The sequence below is a fragment of the Acomys minous genome, assembly GCF_964271855.1.
Source record: "Acomys minous genome assembly, chromosome: 14".
NCBI classification, from domain to species: Eukaryota; Metazoa; Chordata; class Mammalia; order Rodentia; family Muridae; genus Acomys; species Acomys minous.
Window position 1 is genome coordinate 96,662,229 of NC_140496.1, and position 24,803 is coordinate 96,687,031.

Consider the following 24,803-nt stretch of genomic DNA (forward strand, 5'->3'; position numbering starts at 1 on the left):
TGTAAGTCAGTCAGATTCTGTACTTCAGTAGCTTCATTAGAGTCAGTAGCAGACTGCTGGAGCTGGAAATGCATCCAAAAATGGTAACATCTGGTTTTCATCTATTCTTATGAGACTCGGTGTTTCAAAAGAAAATAAGATACTGAGCCCTGGTTTATAAAAATAAGGAATATGGTGTCTGGATTATAAAATAAAGAAGACAACGTGAAAACAAGAAGGCTGGTAGGAGAGACATGATCAGAGCCCAGGAAGGAGCTCACACAATTCTATGGACTCAGTTTTAGGCTGTGAGAAACCATCATCATCATTTGTACTTGTTTTAACTCTTGATATCTCAGGCAAGCTTCACAAGTATTTGTATCTTTTAAAAAGTCAAACTTGGCAAAAAAAAAAAATGCCTACAAATAAAAATGAACATCTTCATTTAATCAGGAACAATGTTTATGTTGCACGCCTATACAGACAGACAGGCAGTATGGAAACATTAGCAATAGACTGCTTTTCTTTTTCATTGGTTGTCTTTCCATGCATTAAAAAATGTATAGCTACCAAAACTTTAAATATATATAACTGCACATTCAGTGGTCCCACTGAAAGAAAACTTTTCAACTTACAAAAAAAGAAAGATTCAATTGGTTGGACAATCATAATACAACACACTTAGATCCATAAATACAAGTAACTCTAAATATTAAAACTTTCCCCTACTCAGTCTTACACTGATGAGCAAGCAAAGGTATTTTGTCCTGCCTAAATCTTTTAAATATTTAGCCCTTGGAACATCAGCAGCAAAAAGTAAAGAGGCATCCAAAGTACTCTCCATAAAATACTAGTCTTAGGACAGAATTTGCGAGGGAAGTTTCTACTATCTAATATGTTTAGAAGATACTCTCTATGTTATTCCTTTATTCAAGAGGCACAATTTTCATGTCAGTTTTTGTGAAAATATAAGTTGTTTAGGGGGTAGGAGGCAAGATAAGATATCTTCCATATAAGCTAAAACATACTTAGGGCGGGCTGGGGTGAATAATCAAAATACATTGTATGCATTCATGAAATTCTGTAAGAATACTATGATTTCTTAAAAATAGAAATCATTAAAAGCAGAAGTTATGATCCGGGTAAATGACCAGGCTCCTTCCTTATACACAAAGGTTAGAGGCGCTGTTCCTTCTTCATCTAAGTAAAGGTACCACGCCGATTCTCCCATTAAGATCTACGACAGAAATAGGAGCTCATCTGCATATCACTCTGATGCTCATACGCAGCAGATCTGATTCAGCATGCCCAACCCCACCTCTAACGGACAGTGATGCAGTGATGGCAATGCAGGTCCAGCACTGGAATGCTCAGAATGCTTGACTATCACCAGTTACAGAACTATTTACTATCGAGAACAGAAGAACTTTAAAGTGCATATATTAAAAATATTTGCTTATTCAAAATAAGAAGGTAAAAAAGAAACTATGGAAAGACAAACCATATAGAAGGCTATATGCTAATATACTGCTCCGAATATGAAGCATGCTTTACCCTACAATAAGAATTCTTAGCCTGAGCTCTAGGGAGAAATTTCAGGAATTCTTGAACTTTCCATGAAGATATCCCACAGCTTTCATCAATTCTCAGACTGCATGAACGTACAATCGAGGAGCCATTATACTTTTTATTTGTCTACTGGAAACAGCAGTAGAGAAACTGCTTCTTACATAGCATGACCCAAATACAGAGAAGCATGTCCCCAGTATTGTGTTCTCTCAGCAACAAAATTCAATTTACCTTTGCAGAGTCATATTCAGGGAGCCTGTACAACCCTTAATCTTGTTCTGGGCTTCAAGATGAGTCATTCCATGTGCGCTGATTCCATCAATGCTGAGGACCACATCACCTATCCTCACGTGCGCCTGCGATGCTTTGCCGCCAGCTTTCAGCTGCAATAAACATAGCTCATCAGGAACGTCGCTGTTTAAAGCACGCAAAAACTAATGCAGATAAAATTATACATTTTTCATACAAAAGTACATTAATATACTGTTACAACAATATAAAATTATCTTGCTTAATAAAAGAAGTTAGAATTGAAATGATTTTCATAATTTTTTCATAAATATACTAAGAAAAATAATATTCTAAAAGATGGTCTCAGCCTTGATAGTCTCTGATGTGGACAGGAGGCGGGGGTGGGGAGGGGGGCCTTCACGGACTGATACAACAACCAAGGACAGTGCAAACAGGACTTGGATACCCTGTTCGGGTGTAGTCAATGGACAGCTCATTCTCCACATAAGGAAGGGGGGCGGGGGAGCCAGGGACTGCATCTGAGAAGATCTCTGGTACCCAGAAATTTGATCATTCACCCTTAGCACAGAGGCCCTGTGGGATCACAGCAGAGAATTAGGCAGGCTGTCTGGGTGAGACCTGATAGGCTGTGGTCAGACAGAGGGGAGGAGGACCACACCTGTCAGAGGTATAGGGGAGGGGAACAGTTTGGAGGGGTGGGGAGAGAGGGAACAGGAGCAAGGGGATTACAATCTGGATGTAAAATAAATAAATTATAATAAATAAATAAATAAGACAGTTTCAGATAATTTCTTCATATATTTAGTATACAACAGTAGTGTGTGGTTATTAAGAAATAGAGAAGTAAATCCATGAAAAATTCACATTTTTAGCAAAAGAAAGTAGAATCTAAAACAAAGTATATTATTTTAAAAATAAGATTTTAAACTCTTTAAACTGTTATGTTTCTGTTTGCACACAACATGAAAGCATGATCTTGGCACCCTGCTTCTCTAGAGTCCAGCTTACATCCGCACTTGGGGATTAGCCTCTTTAGATCACAGGCCCAGTGACCTTTCACACTGGGTGTGCTTCCTGCTCTAGGCATCCAACAGGAAGGGAAGGGAAGGCATAGATTTGAGACTGCCAGATTTTTTTCGGTGTAACAGAGTACTTAACCCCCAGTGTTTTTTTGGTTACTCAATAAAAATGTCTAAATATTTACATGATTTGATTTGATCTCCTTCAAGCTGCAAATATATGAGTTTCTCTGCCTTAGGAAAGCAAATACAAAATTACAATATGGAGAAAAGCAATGTAGTTTTCATAAATATCTAGAAATAGGAATCAAATACAAATAAAGTGAACCATTCTAAGCTAATGGCCAGCTCAGAAATTAGTCTAAGCAGATTATTCCATTGTACTGTGTAGCTGGAAGATATACAAGACCAGGCCAAACCAGAAAGTAACCAGGAAGATGTTACACAGGCTATTTGGGACAATGAAAAATTTCAAAACACAAAGATGGTAACTGTAAAACACTGTGAAGACATTCAATTAATACAGCCTAATTGTGCACTTAAAAATACTTAGGGAGATAAGTTACAATCATTTTCCCAATATCATGGTATGTTTTTAAAAGCTTAAAAGAAAATTTTAGTAATAAATACTAAGTAAAACAAAGAAAACAAACTCTTAGTTTACCAAATTAGAACTAAGTGCTATATTATATAATTTGGAGCAAAGGAAATGTTCATTTAGCTTTTCAATATTATCAGCTGTCAAATTCTTTCCAGTCCCAATACTAAAAAATGATCATTTATACCTAAAATTCAAGAAAACCGTACTGAGCAATAAACTGAGAAAGGTACAGTGCTTATGTTTCATCCCATCACAAACTTTCACAACACATGTGTTCTATTCAGTCACTAACATCATGATTTCATAGCATTAAGTAATAATTAATTACATAAATTAAGTAATGTAAGCTGATGTAATAGGATTTCTTGTTGTTAGCTTAGATATCAAAGAAAAATTTACTCTAACAGTAGAAAGTACATTAACTCTTCACCTCTATTACACAAAACTACATTACTGAAACTGTGGCAAATTTATAAAAGAAATAGTTGCTACAGCCAATCATGCCATTACTTTGTGTGTGATTTGGGGAAGGTCAATTCACTCCTTTGAAGGACTGTTAAAAATGACTGCCTGAGACCATAACTCAGTAAATTCTAGCTATTACTATTCCCTTGACCTCAGATTGCTATCACAAGAAATGTGGAAGTTACCCATATGGTCTTCTCCATCCCACACAGTTTTTGATGTGCATCTATCTGCAAACTACAATTACAAAGATACAGGTCTCATCACAAAGTAAAAATATAGTTCAGAAGGCAAGGAAACAGCTATTGCCTATTAAAATAAGCAAATACATTAAAATTCAGACTACATAATAGGCCAACTGTAAGTTAAACAACTCGTGCTAGACTTTATTCTGGTCAAGGGAGGAAAGCATACAAATAAAATTAACCAGGACCAGAAACACAACTCAACTACCTCTGCAACGCTTACACAGAAGCCTTAAAACAGAAATAGTGGAGCCTGTGGCATCTGTTCTAAATAAAATCACACCAAAGACTGGGTCGAAACATGAACTGTTGTGCTCCCTGGCTCCATATGCCTACTATATGCTGAGATCCTAGCGTAGTCTCAAAATATTCACAGCTGACTTCTCAGCATTCTCTCTCAGAACTGCCTTTATCTTGTCCTTATCTTCAGATTGCAGAACACTGCAACTTCATGAATTCTGCTTTCGTGAGTACCACATGAAGGAAAGGACTAACTGTCACCAGTCCTAGCCGCCTCCTTGTCTGACCCTGAGTTGATCATCTTGTACCTGGGTCTTACCTGCTGTCTACTTGCCTATAATGAAAGTGTTCAACTCAGCTTCCTTGGGTTTTCATCTCCCTTTCCTCCAGTCACATTTCCAAACTGATGGTTGCTGAGGTTTAAATATGGCCTAAGTGTGCCCCTAAGGATTTATTTACAGAGGTTTAATCTCCATTGTGAGGTCCCTAAGAAAATTGATCTGACTATAATGTTTGGAGTTGAGCCCTTTGTGATTAGTATCTAATATGGTAATTAGGAGAGGGCTCTGAAGATGAAATCCTGATGGCTGTTATACAAAGAACAGAAAAGGAACCTGCTCCACCACTCCTGTCTTTCCAAGTGACATTATCTTGGTATACCATGGGGCTCTGTCAAAAAGAAGACCATCACAAGGTGAAGGAGGTGAAGGTCCGCTTCACCTCTGAACCTCCAGAATGGAAAGCCAAAATAAAATTGCTCTCTTTATTGTTCACACACTCTTACTGCACTATTGACAAAAGAAAAGTGAACTGCTACGTTCTAGAGGGTAAATAAGATCCCTGACAATGGCCTGTAATGTTTAGAGGCCTTTAGGACCTCAATGGCCAACAACTCAAAAAGTTACCCATTTCTGGGACTAGGTCTTGATTTGTTAGCCTCTGTTGTCTAGTAGGGTCCATTACAGCATAACTCCATTTTAATTCTTTATCTATGGTGAATGGATATATTTTAGGGCATCTCTACAGTAGTAGGCTTTCATGTTACTTCTCTGAAAAATCTTTAGTGTTATTCATCCCTCCCAGTTTCCATCACATCTAACTTGCCCTCCCTTCCCCAACTCTAATTAATCCCTTCTGTTCTGTAACTTCAATTAGGCCTTTATACTAGTGTCTTCTATTGCCCTTTCTCTTAAAAGAACGTCCCCTGTGGGTCCTTAGTAATTTCCTGACGTTTGTGAGTATTCCAGATGAAAAGAACAAATCTAAAGATCCAAAGCTAACATCCATAAATGAAAAAAAAAAAAAACATACAATGTTTGTGTTCCTTGGCCAGGATCATCTCAATCAGGATTTTCTCCAGCTCTACCCTGCTAATTTTATTTTTCTTAATAATTGAATAATAAATGTAAGTATACTGTATTTTCATTTTCTGTTGATCAGCTGATGAACAGTTAGGCTGTATGACAGTAAGACTCTGCTGACACCACACAATCAAGTCATAGAACATGGAGAAATAAAGCTGGAACTGATCTAGAAGCTTCATTCCTACTGGCTAGCTTTCATAGTGCTGTAAAATGCTATCCAAACAACTCTAAAAGCTACCCATTTCATGGATTACGTCTTTATTTGTTAGCCTCTATTGTCTATTAGGGCCACTGCTGCCCCGTTATTCTCAAGAAGAAAAGATATCAATCTTTCCCAGCTGTAAACCTTGGGAGCTATAGCAATGACCAGCCTGGCAAGATATACCTACTAGTGCAATAGTGGCATAAATTGTCCTGAAAGTAACCAATCACTTCCTAATTGGATTTAAGGCCTCCTCCACAAGATAAAAACACACTTCATTATTGACCCAGGAATTTATCTAGATAAATTTTAAACCCTAGGAGAGAATATACTATTATTCTACTAAATGAACATAGAATTAAACCAACCCCTAATGACTTAGCATTATTCTCATAGATTATAGGATCTCTCAGTCTCCATGAGAAAAGCATCTATAGATGATAATCAACCCAGAGACTCACAACTGACCAATGTGCAGAAGCCCTTAAGGAAACATAAATACAGCACCCCTCTTCCAAAGGCTCAAGGATCACTGCAGAAAAGGAAGAAGAAAAAGTATGAGCTAGAGGCTGCAGATGACTATAAGGAAACATTGTCTCATAGGCACAGCAAGGTAGCTGCACATATGAAGTCATAGTGGTTGCTGCAGCATGCACATGATTTGTTCAAGGCCAAGCCAACTTCTATCCTAACATGGAGAGAGGAGTTAGGCATAATTAATAAATGTAAAGGGTTATAAAAAGGCTGTATTAATGTTGTATGCAGTGGTATATTCTTTACATTTCTAACTACTATGACAAAAATCAAATGATAGAAGCAACTAAAAGAAAATGATTTCTTTTCTCTTGAATTTTAAAAAACAGTTTAATTTTGACTGACATTTTCACAGAGATATTAGTTCGTCATGACAGGGAATATATTATTAGTGGCCCAAACCATACTGTACAGGCATGAAGCAGCATCTTGTTTACGTGACATTAATCAGAAAGCAGACAGGCCAGAATCAGGTAAGTCTAACCTTCAAAGTGCTGTCCCAAATGTTCTACCTCTTAAAGGCTCCAAAGCCCTTGACATAAAGCAGCAGCTGAAGATCAGCATTTAGAACATAAGCCTATGCTTCAGAGTAAAACTGTAACAAATGCGTCTAATGAACAAAACTTAGGACTTGTGAATAGGTAGCAGTCATACTACTAAATATCCTACACGCACTTCATTTATCCCAAGAACCATCTCTGTAGGGTTGTCGTTCATCAGAAAGGTCCGTGCTCCTTGTAATTGGGTAGTATATAGATTAGTATAAACTGTAAGTAACCAAGAAGAGAGAACAGGGTCACTTACTTATATAACTCATCTTTTAAACCTGTGCAATTCTGAATAGCTACATTTGTCTAAAGCAGTAATCATTTTGTTACCAGTGCATCCTGTACATGTCACACAGCAGTCTCCAGTCTTCTGTAAACGCACAAAGTGTAGGAAGAAAGAGCCATCAGAGGTTCCTGGGCCAAACTCAGTATAAAACAAATTAATGACAAGGAAATGCTTGCCCTTTAATCTTTCAATGTATCTGTCAGCATTATTAACCAATTTTCTACAGACTAAATTGTAGCTATGTATTAAAAAAAAAAAACTATTAACTATCTGGTTTCACTGAAGTTGTAAGCAAATATGGCTACACAGGTTGGGACTAGCTCTGGATTCAATTCTGCTCACCAATGCTGAAAAGAAGGCAATACGGGACACTGTGCTAAGAACGCATCCACTATCATTTGTCTATCTATTGGAATAGGTGCTGTTCAACCATTTATCTGTAATTATGGATTAGTACATGTTTCCTCTTGAAAAGGAGTCCAGACTTTAGTAAGTAGAGAGCAGATACTGCCTGTGGCGTGGGGAAACACGGAAGGGGAACCGGAATCATAGCCCCGGGCTTCCCTTAGCTCATCCTAATCTTACCAAAAATACCCAGTGATAAACTTTCTCCCAGCATTTTAGGAAGGTAGCTCCTGTCTCCTGCCTTTAACTGCCATAAGAAAGAAGGAACTAATAAAGCAACTCATGCTATTTATTGATTGTCAACATTTAGTCAGGAACATCAGGACATCCTTCAAAATTCCTTATTATAGTCAGGTATTCTTGATCTGGTCTACAATTGAGAAAAAGAGAAACCAACTGGTTAAAGAACTTACTGCATGCACACAGCACATAAGAACACACTGCAGAGCACAGGCTTTGAACACAGACAACAGTGAGCTCATATTCCCCCTCTGCTTGTTGTGGTACCTGGCATGGCCTCTCTAAGCTCCAGCTATATTTAAAAATGGAAGGCCATATTAAAACAGGAAGGCCAACTATTCCCCTCTTTCATTCATTGTCTTTCTGGGCCATGAAGCATCTTCCTATCCTGCTTTCCACTCGCCAATTCAGAGCTGTCCGAACTCCATTACCATAGTACGGTGATAGCCTATCAATGGCTTACCCTAAGAGTTAAGTCTTATCATTGTGCCAAGAGGCTAGTAGATCCTATATGAATGCTGGCAAAGAAACTTTGAGTTCATGGTGGAAGAAGGATTAAAAGTAAAGCAAATTATGAAGCACATGGGTGAAAACAAGAATAGGAATGGGGACCAGGAAGACAAGTGAAGAGACACACCTCAAGGATGAGAAACACACACCAAAGCCTTGTCTCTCTCAATATGCACCCACATCCACATATACACACTATGTAAGTTAAACAGAAATACCTTACATCTTGATGCACACTGGTAAAATAGCATGCATGGCTGAAATTAGTATAATTTAGAACCATTTTTTCCTACAACTATATTCATATTATTGAAGGTTGAAGTAACTTTCTAATTTACTTAAGCATTTTACCTAATAATAAATGATAAATTTTACTTAAGAACTTAAGTAAAATTAGTAACTGAATACCTAAAGTATTTAGTTTCATTAAAAATTGTGGTTCCAGTAGGATTTCTTCCTAGAACTTTTTAACTGAAGAGAAAAGGCCACACTCCATCTTCACAAGACTGAAATGAAAACACCTCAGACAGGAAACTACCAAGGCAAGGGTCTGTAGAGGAATGTTAACTCAGAACATGGCTGTTTGGGCAAAAACAAAACAAAACAAAAAACAAAAACAAACAAAAAACATGCATCCAAAGACCTTCTAGGTCAATGTAATCTGGCTGGCAAGAGATAACATCTAAAGGCCTTCTAGGTCTGTGTGATACAGCTGGAATACAAACATGCCTGTAATCCAGGAGACAGAGACAAACAGATCTGTGTTAAAGGCCAGCCTGGCAAAGAAAAAGGCTAACAGGCAAAGAAAAGCTTAGGTCCTGGCATGATGGCACATGCTTTTAATGCCAAACGAAGGTAAAGTTTGTTTGTAGAAGGAAGCACCCATGTTTGAAAGTGGTGTTTAATTGAGTGGCAGAAAAGGTGATGAATCAGGGAAGATTTGACAGAATAGGATATGCCCAACTCTCCCAAGAAGAGAGAGGAAAAGGACACTACTTTAAGAGGACTTTTTGCCAAGATAGTAATGGAGAAATGGGTTGCAGAGAGAGAACACAGATGAAGACAGAATGAGCCAGAAAATGGGAAACCAGAAGATTAGAGCAGATTGCTGTTAGTCTGAGGCCAATTCAGAGCAATTCAAGGCAGAGAGAGAGAGAAGCCAGATTAAATAAATCAGCTGGGAGAAGAGTCTGAGCCAGAACAGCTGAATTGAAACCAGCCAGCCTAGAGCTCAATAAGACAAGAATGTGTAAGCTTATTAAGCAGAAAGTCTCAGAGGCTGAAAACATTCTAGGCCTAGGTTAAAGTGTACGTTGGCTAGAAGCTTCCAGGACTAGGGCTAGGCCAGCAAGAGGAGGTAGTAAACCTCCCAGCAACAACGGAAACAGGAGGAAAAAACAGTTCCTTTTACAAGGGTCTCCAACAGATGTTTGCTAGGCGACTATCTTACCCACTAAAAAGTTCCTTACAACTTGTGGAGGGTGACAGTCTTGTCACTCCTACCCACCTAGCACTGCTACCACTCAAGGACACCTCCCTTGCACTTAAAACATTCTAAAAACCCACTCTGTGCACAGACCAAACCATGCAAGCAGCCTACCTCCTGAGAGTCTCCTTTACAATGATCGGCTGCTCCAGCTGCTGAGCTGTGCAAAGTTTCGCTACAGTAGTGACTGTTTTAGAATCCATTAATGAAAATCACCTTTCCAAATTATAAGAAAGACCCAATAAACAATTAGAAACATTTTTTTTCCTTTCACTGGAAATGGGCTAGCAGTTGGAAAAGTCAAGAAATAGCAGCACAGACATGATTTACTGAAAATATGTAAGCCCAAGTTCATCATAAGAAATCAGCTTTTAAATACACATAACAACATTTTCATTTCATAATTTCACTAAACACAGAAGTTGCTGTTAGTTCGAAATAGAATTGTTTTCAAAAGTGCTCTATAATGAAGATGCAGGGTAACAAGTAGGAGACAAACACCTACATAATAAGAAGTTAAAAGTCCAAGCTTTCTGCTTTCTGCATATTTTCCACAAATGCGGAATGCTTGGGAACACATGACCCTAGCACCACCAGTATGGCAGGAATGCCACAGACTTAGTAAATGTAAAAAAGGAACAATAAATATGATTGCTCCAGAAAGGAACGCTAACAGAAGTTTCCCATGTCAAAAACCCTGAGAACCAATCCATGGGAAATAAAGGCTATTGTTTTTCTAACAGTAATCACCAAAACTTGGGGGAAATGCCAAAAAGCTTTATCTATCTGATGAACTAGATTTCTTGAGGCAAAGAACTGGAAAAGGTAGGGGTTTTAGTCTAATTAATAAGTAATGTTTAATTTTTGTTCTAAAATGTATTTTTCAGTAGCTACTATATTACAGAATTTAAAAACTGACTCCAAAAGGATAAGTCTATGGTGAAAATTTTGTAAGACCCTGTCTCCAGTGCACTTCTCAGGGCACTATATGTAGCTTGTCCCATCAACTCTCAAAAACATCTAAGAATATAAAATGTCATGCCTACAACAGAGAACTTGTTTTCAGCCAATGGTGAGTGAATGCCACCAAATCAATATCACAAATAAAATGCCAGGAGGGTTGTTTTAGCAGCCACAGCAGCAGTTCTCAACGTGTGGGTCGCAACACCTTTGGGGATCAAGCAACTCTTTCACATGAGTCATCAAAGACCATCGAAAAACACAAATACTTACATTACGATTCATAACAGTAGCAAAATTATAGTTATGAGGTAGCAACAAAAGTAATTTTATGGTTAGGGGTCACCACAATATGAGGAATGGACTTAAAGGGTCACAGCATTAGGAAGGTTGAGCTAGAAGCTCATAAAACAAAAAACAAAAAACAAAAAGATCACGAAATGTTAATGCTGTTTTAAGAAACAATTCAACTAAGGCTTTCCTCAAACCTCAACGAGCTTTATGTGACTCTAATCCTTATTAGTCTACCTTATAATATCATAGGAGTGTCTAGTGTTCTGTCTAACAGTGCTGTATCATGTCTGTGCATGAACTAGTCTGTAAATGTAGCTAATGATCATTTTAAAATGCCTGTCACTGGTTTGGAAACTGCTATGGGGTGGCTGTGGTTTGCAAACTGGAAGCACTTCTGGGTTCACTGTCCTCAGAAGGGATTTCTGTGAAACGTCAGCTTCCACAAGAACGGGTTTTTAATAAAAGGGCAAGAGTGGGTGCAGCCCTTCTCTCTGGCTTCCCATCTTGCCACATGACTTCTCCCTACATACACAGGCCATGATGCTATCCACCCATGTCTACCCAGGCAAGAAGGCCTTCATCAGGGTGTAACCTAATCTAGGAATTTCATTCTCCAAAACACACCCAAGTCTGCTAATACTGTTTTAGTAAAATAACTATATTTCCCTTCACTTATTGAAATAGCTTTTTATTCTATTCTATCAAACCCTAAAAAAATATAAGCATGCAGTGGTTCACTTCACTTTATAGCTAATTTACATATCCATGCCCAAAGATTTAATGTTTTAAGATGATGAGCTACATCAAATTCTTACATCTACAAAGTTCCCAAAATCAAAAATCTTTCTACAGCAACAGAAAGTAGACCGACCACCAGCGACGTCTAATGGAGTGGCCCTTTAAATTCTGAGTTTGCTTTGTACTTCAAGCTTTCATGGAAATAAAATGATTTGGCTCTCTGTAGGTTGGAACAGTAGAGAGGCAAAGCAGCAAGCAATCACTGGCATCCTCACCGAAGAAAAGAACGAGACTCTGACTCATGCAAGCATTTTAACTATGGGTTCTATTTTTTGGTTGGTGAGTCAAACTATACGCAATTTTACCCAAAAGCTAGGGAAATACCTTACATGGAAATAGTAAAGAGAATACCTCACAGTGTATGTCATTATGGATTACAAAACCAAACAGAGGTGATCCAGGGCCCATGTCTCCATCCTTATGAAGTCATTGAACCACCTCATTCAAACAAAGGACCCATGCTAACACCAGTTACTAGTCACCAATTCTTACTCTAGTCCACCAACTCCAAAGAAAATACAGAAGCCTCCACACACTGTGTTTCACTACTGAGATGCTGTATAACATCTGCATTTACAGCCACTTTGTGTGTCTATGCCAAAGATTTCATGCACTTTGCAGTTACCACGTAAACATTAGTCTACCAGAAATGTGAAGGTTTGGTTGTTTGCAGAAAGAACACATCCGCTAACATCTCAAAACCACCTAAGCTTGTTACAAATAGAAAAACCAGTGTTACTATCTGGAATACTTAGTGAAGTACATTTTTAAACAAAGTCACAACTAATTATAAAGGTTAAACAGAATTAGTGAATTCTTGTCTCCCCTGGAGCAGAGCACTAAGGATAACCACCTATCACTAACCCCCTCTTCCTGCACCAGGTCCTGTTCAAGTGGGACAGGTCATCTGAAACTGCATAGCAGCAGGCAAATATGTTCCATCTACTGAAACTTTCTCCAGATTCAAAGACATCTATAGCCAAGAACCAAAGAGCTTAGGATTTAACGAAGCCCAAGAGCAGAGCTTTTCCACATGTGGCTCCTAACCACCAGCACCAGCGTACGTCCACAAGTGAGGAGAAAACCCTCCACAGCCCACAGCAAACCATCTTCCAATGTCCCAAGATAAAAATTTCATAATGTCAAGAGAACTTAGGAATTCTCAAGGAAGAATGAATATGTATTTTTAACGGCAGAAGAAAGGGATTTTGTATACACATAGGAAATAAGCACAGCTTTAAAAACATTTAATTTTTAAAACTCTAATTCTCATAGCATAAATCAACATTTCTACATGAAATTGACAAGGATCAGATAGGAAAGGGTTTTAAATGACTCATTTTTAGACATTAATTTACCCTTCTAGTTTGTGAGTTAACATTATGCTAATTCTTCTCTACCAAACATCAGAAAAGCAAAATGTAAAAATATATTTCTAAGAAGATTCATGCAGTAACCCACTAGTTACTTATTATTCTCAGCTGGTCATTTTAATTAAGTCCATTCCTGCATTTCCAAGAAGAGCAGAAAGAAGATAGAACATCAAACTATCATTTGAGTTTGGAAACTCTCATTCCAGGAGCAAACGACTCTATTCTACGGTTTCTCTGGCTATATTTATGCACTATTACATGTCCAAGGCACAGACTAATATGCTGGCATATATATCTTATTACTCAGAAATATTCAGATGGGAAATAGAGTCCTCAAAATGTCTCTAAGTGAACAGCACATTTTATGAACTAAAAATGGTTCCAGTCCAAAACCACTGGAGTAATCACAAATGCTCACTGACTGTCCTCTCGAGAGTTAGGGCAAGCTTCAGGCTAGGGGAAGCATGCTCCCCTTAGGCACGCACAACTCCCAGATTTCACAGAGAGGGAGTGTTATTTCTTTTCCAAATAAGCATTATGTTTCTTGCATTTTGTTTTAATTGGAAGAATCAAAGAAGGAGAGCACTAGGCATCTTATCTTCCATCTATACCATCTGCAAACCAAAATTATCTTCTTGAGTGGATGTGAAAACAAAAGGCCTGGTGCTGCGGCCCAACCCTAACCCAAATCAATTTTCATACATTCTCTTTTTTTTTCTATTTAAAATTCTAAAACTATATTGTGGTGGTTAACTTTTATTGACAATTTGACTAAATTGATATATCACTAACTTGTCTAAATGTGTCTATGAGAGCTCCTCCACACAACACAGGGGGTTATCTAGAATTAAAGAGGGGAAAAAAACCCCAGCTAGTTCAGGAATTTTTATTACTCTGGCCCACTCCCTCCTGCCACCATGATGCTCTGCTCCACCCCTTCCTGCCACCATGATGTAAAAACAAACAAAAAACCCACAGAGAAAAGCCATGAAGTTTAGATTGCCATTCTAGTCCTGTGAGTTAGTGGTATAAGTAGGTGTTTTGTATTGTCTTATTTTTAGTAGTACTATCATTTTCAGCTATAGTTTTCAAGTCCTATTAATATTAGGGAAAATACTACTATCACTGTACTGTTTATGTTTGTACCATGCAATTGCTATGCTCTGAATGTTTACATTTACCAAATAGGACTAAATTAAAAAGGGCCACATCCTTACAAAAAAAGATGTGTTCTTAAGAGCCTGTAGATAGCCACTGTAGTCTTCTGCTTTGTGAGACATAGTGAAAACATCACAATGAGTCTTCATTAGACCCTGACTTTGTCAGTGGTTTAACCTAGGTCTTCCTAGCCTTCAAATTCTCAGCTATGAATGTCTACCTGTCTATAAATGTCTACAGGTAAAGCATTTGATATATCAATAGGAATGAAGTAAGACAAACACTGGTATTGAGCAATGAGATGGTGCTACGCATTACCTAAAACCAAGGAAGCAGCTTTGGAACCAGCTAATGAATAGAAGCATTTGAGGGAGACATGATTTAAGGAAAGCACAGTGTTGGAAAAGAAGCATTAGGGTGAATGTGGTAAGGGTTCGGGTGGGTACTAATGTGGAGCAATGTTAATCTTCTAAAGATTGTCTAACATTCATAAACAATGCTGGCAGCTAGGGTGGTACAGTAGTGCCCCACCCACTTACCCTGGATGAAGCACACACTCCAGAGCCTTTGTTAAGGCAATGCCTAGGAAAGCCATGGGCTAGCTCCATGGACAGGAGATGCCCAGGCATGAACGTCCAGCCTAGGAAAGGTGCAGGTACCAGACTCCAGCCCTTAGGAAGCTGAAGCATAGGCCTTCCCCAGGAAAGACAAAGAAGACCTGGGCCCTGGAGGCTCTTTTTTGCCCCAATGGGTCCAGAAGACAGAAGACATGAGGTTAGAAAAGGTGCGATGCTACTGTCTGTACTGGGTGGTTTTCTGAGTCAACTTGACACAAGGTGGAGTCATCAGAGAGAAAGGACCCTCAGTTGAGGAAATCCCTCCATGAGATCCAGCTGTACAGCATTTTCTCAATTTGTGATCAATAGGCGAGGTTCCAGACTGTGCGTGGTGCCACACTTGGACTGGTAATCCTGGGTTCTATAAGAAAGCAAGCTGAGAAAACCATATGAAGCAAGCCTCTGCATCCGCTCCTGCCTCCAGGTTCCTGTCCCGACTTCCTTCAATGATGGACAGTGATCCAAAAGTGAAAACCAAATAAGCCCCTTCCTCCCCAGCTTGCTTTTTGGTCATGTCTTCATCGCAGAAATAGAAATGCTCACTAAGTAAGATGCTTTCCTTATTGAGTTTTAGACGACACAGCTCCACACAGCTGGTGTCAAAAGTGTTATGCTGAATGGGGTAGGACTACGAAAACGCTTTGATCCCATGGGTGGCCTCTCACTCTGTATCCCTAAACTCTCACAGAGGTTTTGTTTTGTTTTGTTTTGTTTTTTATATGATGCACATTAAGAAGACTAAGGAAGACTCGGAACCTAATGATTCTCTAGAGAGGAACTACACAGTTCACAATTGCCAGCTGGTAAGAGAAAGGACTTCTGATCTTAGCACAGTTCAATAGCCTAGTGACGAGCTTGGAGGCATCTAGAACATTCTGGACATAAAGTAGAATTCTTTACAAAGGGATGAGTTTCCTATCCTAAAAAAAAGGCGAACAACCATATCATGGGTACTGAAGAATAAATATATGAGTCTGAAGATGATAAAGAGAACATATGCTCAGTAAACAGAATACAAACAAGAAAAAGAGAACCATTAAATAATTTTAGTTAACACAACCATCAAGTTTTGAGTCTCATCACATATATCAGTCAGACTGCAAATATTGTTACTTTTTCTAGTGTTAATTTCAATCTGGCCATATTTCAGAGTAAATGGATTTATATTATTAAAATAAATAATAAACAGAGCTTCAAGAGAAAATACTAAAATAACTTTGCACTAGACTGTGACTACAGAGAAAATGAAAAAATAAAGCCAGATAAAATTCTGACTTTTTGGGATATTATAAAATATTTCCACACAGGAAATTAAAATGGCCCCATAAAGATACAAAGGCACAGATTCCAAACAGAAAATTTAAACCAGTTTTCTATAATCCTGCATGCAATAGATATAAACTCTCATATTAAACTGGCGTTTGCCAAAATCACAACCTCACTGTGTGATTCAGTGGCTGACAGGCACAGACTGCTCAGAATGGACTAAGTGGTTAGAAACTCAAGTAACCTTTATAGGTTGTTTGAGAAAAAAAGAGTCTAAGGCATCAAGCTAGTGAAGGAAATCAGATACCTTAGTCTGTTAACACAAGATAATTACTACGAGTCTGTGTGACTTACCTTGAAATAGGATAAGTTCTGGAGTGAGAGCTGGCTCAGCATTTAGGTGCCCTTGCTATGCAAGCATGAGCACCAGAAGCCAGCTCCTCAGCACCATGAAAAGGCCAGGTGTAACCTGGATCTCCAGCTCTACCAAAAGCATGTCTGCAACCAGCCCAGACTTAAATCTAAGCCCTAGGTTCTATGAGAACCTGCCTTAAAGGGACAAGGCAAAGTAATAGAAAACACCACCTCCGCTGTCTTCTATGCATACAGGTACACAAACACACCCACAGGCCCACCCCTGACACACACACAAAGACCCACAATACACACACACACACACACACACACACACACACACACTATAAATCCTACATTTTTTTTTTTTAGAATCATCAAACAAAATTATGGCAAAACTCAAACTTCTAAAAATCTCTTTTAAAAAAGTTTGAGGTCTGACTTTGTATTATTACAACTGACATTTAATAGCAGCATTACTGTGTTGGCTTTCAAATACCACTTTAGTGCCTAACAAGACATTTTAAAAAGCTAAAAATATATATAAAGATTTTTTCTAAGTGTTAAAAGAAATAGCAAGAAAGAATAAATGGTTATGAACAGCTTTTAAAAGTACTTCTCATATATGAAAAATTAGTGGAAGTAAATATAAAAGCTAAAGGTAAATAAAATTTATAAAAGTAAAGAGTTTTAATTGTTCTAATTTAATTTCTCATAATTGTTATAGACACATTTTCTGTCTTTATGTGTACAATGTCTGCATATGTGTGAGTATGCTTGCCTATGTAGGTATCTGTGAGGGCCAGATGTAGACACTAAGTCTCTTTACTGATGTGGATCCCCACCTTACTCCATTGATGGTTTCCCCCCTACTTCATTGATGGCTCCCCCTTACTTCATTAATAGATTTCACCCCTTACTTCATTGATGGTGCCCACCTTACTTCATTGATTGATTCCCACCTTATTTCATTAATGGATCTCCCTTATTTCACTGATGGATCCCCCTTATTTCATTGATAGATTCCACCTTATTTCACTGATGATCCCTACCTCATTTAATTGATTGACCCCCACCATACTTCACTGATGGATCCCACCTTACTTCACTGAGGGATCCCACCTTACTTCACTGAGGGATCCCACCTGACTTCACTGAGGGATCCCACCTTACTTCACTGAGGGATCCCACCTGACTTCACTGAGGGATCCCACCTTACTTCACTGAGGGATCCCACCTTACTTCACTGAGGGATCCCACCTTACTTCACTGATGGATCCCACCTGACTTCACTGAGGGATCCCACCTTACTTCACTGAGGGATCCCACCTTACTTCACTGAGGGATCCCACCTTACTTCACTGATGGATCCCACCTGACTTCACTGAGGGAATCCCACCTTACTTCACTGAGGGATCCCACCTGACTTCACTGAGGGATCCCACCTTACTTCACTGAGGGATCCCACCTGACTTCACTGAGGGATCCCACCTGACTTCACTGAGGGATCCCACCTGACTTCACTGAGGGATCCCACCTGACTTCACTGAGGGATCCCACCTTACTTCACTGATGGATCCCACCTGACTTCACTGAGGGATCCCACCTGACTTCACTGAGGGATCCCACCTGACTTCACTGAGGGATCCCACCTGACTTCACTGAGGGATCCCACCTGACTTCACTGAGGGATCCCACCTTACTTCACTGAGGGATCCCACCTGACTTCACTGAGGGATCCCACCTTACTTCACTGAGGGATCCCACCTGACTTCACTGAGGGATCCCACCTGACTTCACTGAGGGATCCCACCTTACTTCACTGAGGGATCCCACCTTACTTCACTGAGGGATTCCACCTTACTTCACTGAGGGATCCCACCTTACTTCACTGATGGATCCCACCTGACTTCACTGAGGGATCCCACCTTACTTCACTGATGGATCCCACCTTACTTCACTGAGGGATCCCACCTTACTTCACTGAGGGATCCCACCTGACTTCACTGAGGGATCCCACCTTACTTCACTGAGGGATCCCACCTGACTTCACTGAGGGATCCCACCTTACTTCACTGAGGGATCCCACCTTACTTCACTGAGGGATCCCACCTTACTTCACTGATGGATCCCACCTGACTTCACTGAGGGATCCCACCTTACTTCACTGAGGGATCCCACCTTACTTCACTGAGGGATCCCACCTTACTTCACTGATGGATCCCACCTGACTTCACTGAGGGATCCCACCTTACTTCACTGAGGGATCCCACCATACTTCACTGAGGGATCCCACCTTACTTCACTGAGGGATCCCACCTTACTTCGCTGAGGGATCCCACCTTACTTCACTGAGGGATCCCACCATACTTCACTGAGGGATCCCACCATACTTCACTGAGGGATCCCACCTTACTTCGCTGAGGGATCCCACCTTACTTCGCTGAGGGATCCCACCTTACTTCACTGATGGATCCCACCTGACTTCACTGAGGGATCCCACCTTACTTCACTGAGCGATCCCACCTTACCACCTTCATTGATGGATCTATACCTTATTTCATTAATGGATCTACACCTTATCTTTTGAGACATGGTCTCTAACTGATTGACACAAAAATCACCAACTGGTTAGAATGACTGGTCAGCAAGCCCCAGAGATCTTTGTCTGCCTCCCAGCACTGGAGTCCCAGGCCTAGGCTGCCAGACCCAGCTTTTGGCAGAGTACAGGGAATCTGAACACTGGTCCTCACAACTGCATAGCAAGTACTTCACCTAGTGAGCCATCTTCCAGCCTTCTCTTTTTGTGCTTCCTTTTTGCTTTACTGCCTAGTATTTGATCAACCTTCAGTTCTCCAGTGTTTTAAAAAATATGTGTCCATAACTCACATAAATGCCCTGATATTACGAATACAGATCCCCTAGTTTGTAACCTCATTAAAATGTTAACAAGATATGCTCGTGCTCATTTGGCAAAAAGTTATTGAAAGAATTCAGATGCTAATAAAGTTCACAGCTTTTCAAATACTTTTACAAGGTTTCAGGGAGTCTGAAAGGTGTACTTTTTCCAAAAGGCACAGCAACTGACTTATCCAGAAGAAAAGTATATATTCTTATTTATTAAGATATGTATAATGACCACTTTTATCATTTTTAGCATTTACAAAGAATGCTTAAAAATAAATACACATATTTTAACATACAGAAAGAATGTGTAAACACCAATACACTATTTTTCATTTATCTAGGGTGATAAACTATTCTATTTTGGAGGGTGGGGTTCGAGACAGGGTTTCTCTGTGTAAGCCTGGCTGTCCTCGAGTCACTTTGTAGAGCAGGCTAGCCTCAAACTCAGAGATTCGCCTGCCTCTGCCTCCTGAGTGCTGGGATTAAAGGCGTGAATCACCACACCCAGGTGTGGAGCTAGACTATTAATGTGATAACACAGTACCAAAACATAGAGGAATAGTCACTAATACATTACTGGCAGATGATCTGTCAATAGACATTAAAATTATAACTGTAGCAATTTTCCCCTTGGGAATTTACCCTACAAAACATCTTTATATATAGGTAAAATCATGTGTAATCAATCCTTCTATTGATACAACTTGTGTTCTTAAAAAGTCACTATACCAAGTGCTGGAGAGATGACTAGGAACTCTTGTTGCTCCTGCAGCCGACCATTCAGTTCCCAACACCCACATGGTGGCACATAACCATCGGTAACTCCAGTTCCAGGGGCTCTTAGGCCCTCTTATGATCTCTGCAAGCACTTGGTACACATATGGTACATGTACATACATGCAGGCAAACACTCATACACTTCAAATAATTAAACAGATGATGTACGGATATGAATGGAAGGACACATACCTAATAAATAAAATTAGATTTAAGAGAAAAAAATCATCAGAAGTCTGCTTGTGAAGTAGACAGCAGTTTCAAAATTACTGCAATGTAATAAAAGGAACGTTATTTAAAATCACAGGAATGCTGGGTATGGTGCTATTCACCTATAAGCCCAGCAACTATGAAGGGTGAGGCAGGATAGTGTGAGTCACGCCCGGGAGAGACACTGCCTCACAAAAACAACGATGATACCAGCTAGATATCATGATGGAGAATTCCAGAATTCAGTGATGACTATAGGAAATGTAGCATGTGCTAAGGGTAATCGTGTTCTCTTGGCTTTCATAAGAAACCACAATGTTCTGAGCCTTAAAAGATATGGAATAGTTTCAATCATATAGGCATACATGAAGAAAATCACAAAGAAAAGCAGTCATCAGAGCCTTCAGAGTTCATAAGGAAAGGAAAGTTGTATCAGGCAATTCAGAAGCATATGAAAAATAGTGGAGTCAAGAAACATACATAGCTAAAACCTCACATACAAGCAGTTTATAGAAAGCAGCTTACAGGATTATGATAAATATATATTTCTAGAAATTGTTTTCAATAGCTTCAGCAATCCATTATATAAGTCCATCAGTTTTCTGAAGGCAACTAAGTAATAAATATCCAAAGACTTAAAATCACATATAAATGGGACCCCAATAACTGCTCCTCTAGAATCTGCATTAAAGAACTTAAAAAATAAAAATGATGAATATTTAGATATTTCTTTTATACTAGTAAATAATTACCTTTATAGTAGTTTTAAAATCATAAAATAGTCCAAAAAATTAAATATTATTCAGTCATTGAAAGGGTCAAGGAATTATTTTCTTTGTTAATAAATATATTATATATACTTAAGTTTTAGTCTATGAACTATCACATAAAAGGCAAGAGATGACAAGTTACTAAAGAAAATCCACAGGCAACAAATAAACAAATTAAATAGTTCTGCATCATTAATCATTAGAAAAATGTAAATTAAAACTAGGAGCTTAATGTGGTAGTACATGTCTGGAGTTGTAGCTACTTGGAAGGCTGAGGCAGGAGGATCAAGTGAGTCCAGGAGTTGAAGGGCAGCCTGTCTTAGAATAAAGCAAAATGAACACACAAACTGGTCTTTTAAAATTAACACAAAGAACATGAAGAAAGTAAAGATAATGTAGAGAATGGAAAAAATGATCCAGGCTGGTGGTCCTGGATTCTATTAAATGCAGGCTGAGCAAGTATAAGGAGGAAACCAGTAAGCAGCATCCCTCCATGGCCTCTGCATCAGCTCCTGCCTCCAGGTTCCTGACATGTTTGAGTTCCTGCCTTGGTTTCCTCCAGTGATGGACTATGATGTGGAAGTATTAGCCAAGTAAGTCCTTTCCTCCCCAACTTACTTTTGATCATGGTCTTTCATTATAACAATAGTAACCGTAAGACAGTGGCATGCTATAATCTCATATGTACATGGACTAGATGCAGAAAGCAGACTGATGCCTGCCTAATGGGAGGCATAAATGAGGAGAAACTGCTTAATGGGAGGGACCAGGACTTTCTTTTAGTCATGAAAGTGTTCTGAAACTAGATAACGACAATGATTACTGAAATGCCATTAAGTTAAACTGCCACTTAAAATCAGTAGTTTCATGCTACATGAATTCAATACTTTCAAAAGAGCTCATTGCACGTTGAAGACCTAATAAATTTACTTCAATAAAGAAACTGATTTTAGTTACAGGTAAGAAGCATAAGTAAACATGAAGTCAGATCATTCCAACATACAGTACTATAAATAAAGATGTGAAATGTACTTTAAGGAAGAAAATATATTACTTCATAAATTTAATTTGCTCTATTGTTCCTTAACCAATCTGAAGTTGGTGACAAGAGATAAGAAATTCTAATAACTGAATAAATCCTCTAAATTGGTTCAATATCTTAAAGCTGGAAGATATAGTATCATTGGAACTTATGTAAATTAGTTTTAAATGACATTTGAGAGAAGTGAGTGGATGCACAATTGCTAATCAAACTATACAAAGTTTGACATAAAAGGGGTATGTTGTAAGATCACTGAATGACAGTATAAATGTAATTAATAGGGTATCTACAAAAATGCCTACGTAAATTTGAGTTACACACACACACACACACACACACACACACGCACGCACGCACGCACGCGCGCACACACACACACACACACACACACACACACACACACACACAGTAAAAGCTGGGCATGGTGATGCATACCTTTAAACCCAGCCAGCACTCTGTAGAAAGAGGTGGGCGGATCTCTGTGGGCTCCAGGCCAGCCAGGTCTACATAATGAGTTCTAGGACAGCCAGGTCTACGTAGTGATAACTCTGTCTCAAGGGGAAACAAAACAAAACAGACAGACACACAAAACCTATGATGATGGATATCTTAGGTGAAATCTGTCAATCCATGTTCTTTACATGGATCAAAACATCACATTCTATATCTTGTATGTATACACAATTATGACCTATTAAGCCAGGGTAACTAATTAAAACAAAGCATTTAAGCAGGTTGACTATATCTCCCATAATAAAAGTGATAGCCTTCTGATTCTGATATTTAAAGATGATAAATATGGGAACTCATCTCACAGATGTTTTCAATGAAGAACAGCTGATACTTCTCAATCATAAAGGGTTATAAACCTTGGATGTTACTAAAAAATATTCCAAGCCATGAAAGAGCAGCAACATGACCTGCCAGTGGTGTATTCAACAAGTTAACTGGCACTGAACATACATTCCCAAAAGATTATTTAATATCCAATTTGTTCTTGGTCCAAAAGAAGAAAAGGAAACTGTTCCAGGTCTTAAGTAGGAACACGAAATAGGAAACAGTTCTGTAATGTGATAATGTTAACGCTAAAATATCAGCTCAGGATAATCAATGTTAAGAAGTGCCCTCAGGAAGTGATTTCATCAAACACCTGATAGAATGCCTCAGGAACTCGGAGGAGTCTATTTTCTTGACTCAAGCACTGTCATAGTTTGGATATGAAATAACCCCTAAATGTTCATGCATTTGAAACTCGGTCCCTAACTGGTGGCACTATTTTGGGAGGTTATGGAAACAGCAGGAGGTGGACCTAAGCTGAGGGGGTGGGGGACTGTGACAGTTATACCTGGCCTCTAGATCCAGTTCCTCTCTCTACTTGCTGTCAACCATGAAGAGCAGCTTCTCCTACTCTCTCCCTCCACTGTCCTTATCTTTGCCGCCTTGGTCTTGTCCCAGGACGTCCTGAAAATGTCCAACTCAAGCAACTGCACAGAGAATTGTTTTACAGAGAAATCTGGCACAGAAAATACGATTTTAAACACTGGCCCCAATTATTAAAGATCCGATCACAAAACATCCAGTGGAAATCAAATTATCTTCAACAACTAGATATCATCAAAGCTAAGAATCCTGGAGAAATAATAAAGTTCACCTTGCAGCACCTTGTGAGCAGATTCAACTCTCTGAAACATGCAGACGTAAGGGACCATCTCCTCTGATAGCCATCCTGCCTCCTACTAACAGTGTGTCCCAGAACACTCTTCAAAACTGATGTGTCAGTGGCAAGAAAATGCACATTTCTTTTAGACTCCAGAGATGTGCATACCCTGACTGAAAAAGTGTATTATTCCTAACACACCAGATAAGGCCCAATTGAAGCCATGTTCCAGGAAATACAAGGGAACAACCAAGGGATGGAGGCCTCAGGAGAGTTACAAAAAGCATAAGAGAGGAAAGACTGACATGATTAAAGTTGTAGCTTCAGCTCTGGGGTCTGCAGTCTATATTTGCAGCTTGAGGAGAACTGTTCCGATAGGATTGTCAACTCATGTTCTCCTCCCACTGCCAAGGGGCCTTCTGCTACCAGCCTCTGATGCCGGTTATGTGTGGGCTATGGAAGAATGCTCCCTGCAGACTGATAGGCTTGGATCTGCCTGAAGTTTCTCACAGGTCAGAATCAGGTGCAAGACATTCCCCAAAGGATGATTTCTCTCTTCCTGTTACCAGCCTGTATTTCTCCATCCCTATAGAAGATGCTACATCTTTTATGTTTTCAAAGAAATAAAATCATGAAAGATTTTACTGTCATAAGACAAACCCTGCGGCATACCTA

At 39.2% G+C, this 24,803-nt stretch overlaps 1 protein-coding gene across 14 annotated transcripts in view; it reads right to left on the reverse strand.

Moving 5' to 3' along the window:
* Positions 1-24,803, reverse strand: part of PDLIM5 (PDZ and LIM domain 5) — a 171,809-nt gene that overhangs the window by 119,914 nt on the left and 27,092 nt on the right. For all 14 annotated transcript variants that reach the window (XM_084756073.1, XM_084756086.1, XM_084756085.1 and 11 more), the window contains exon 3: positions 1,780-1,931. In XM_084756073.1, the coding sequence (XP_084612199.1) occupies positions 1,780-1,931 (152 nt within the window). The remainder of the gene's footprint in view (positions 1-1,779; positions 1,932-24,803) is intronic.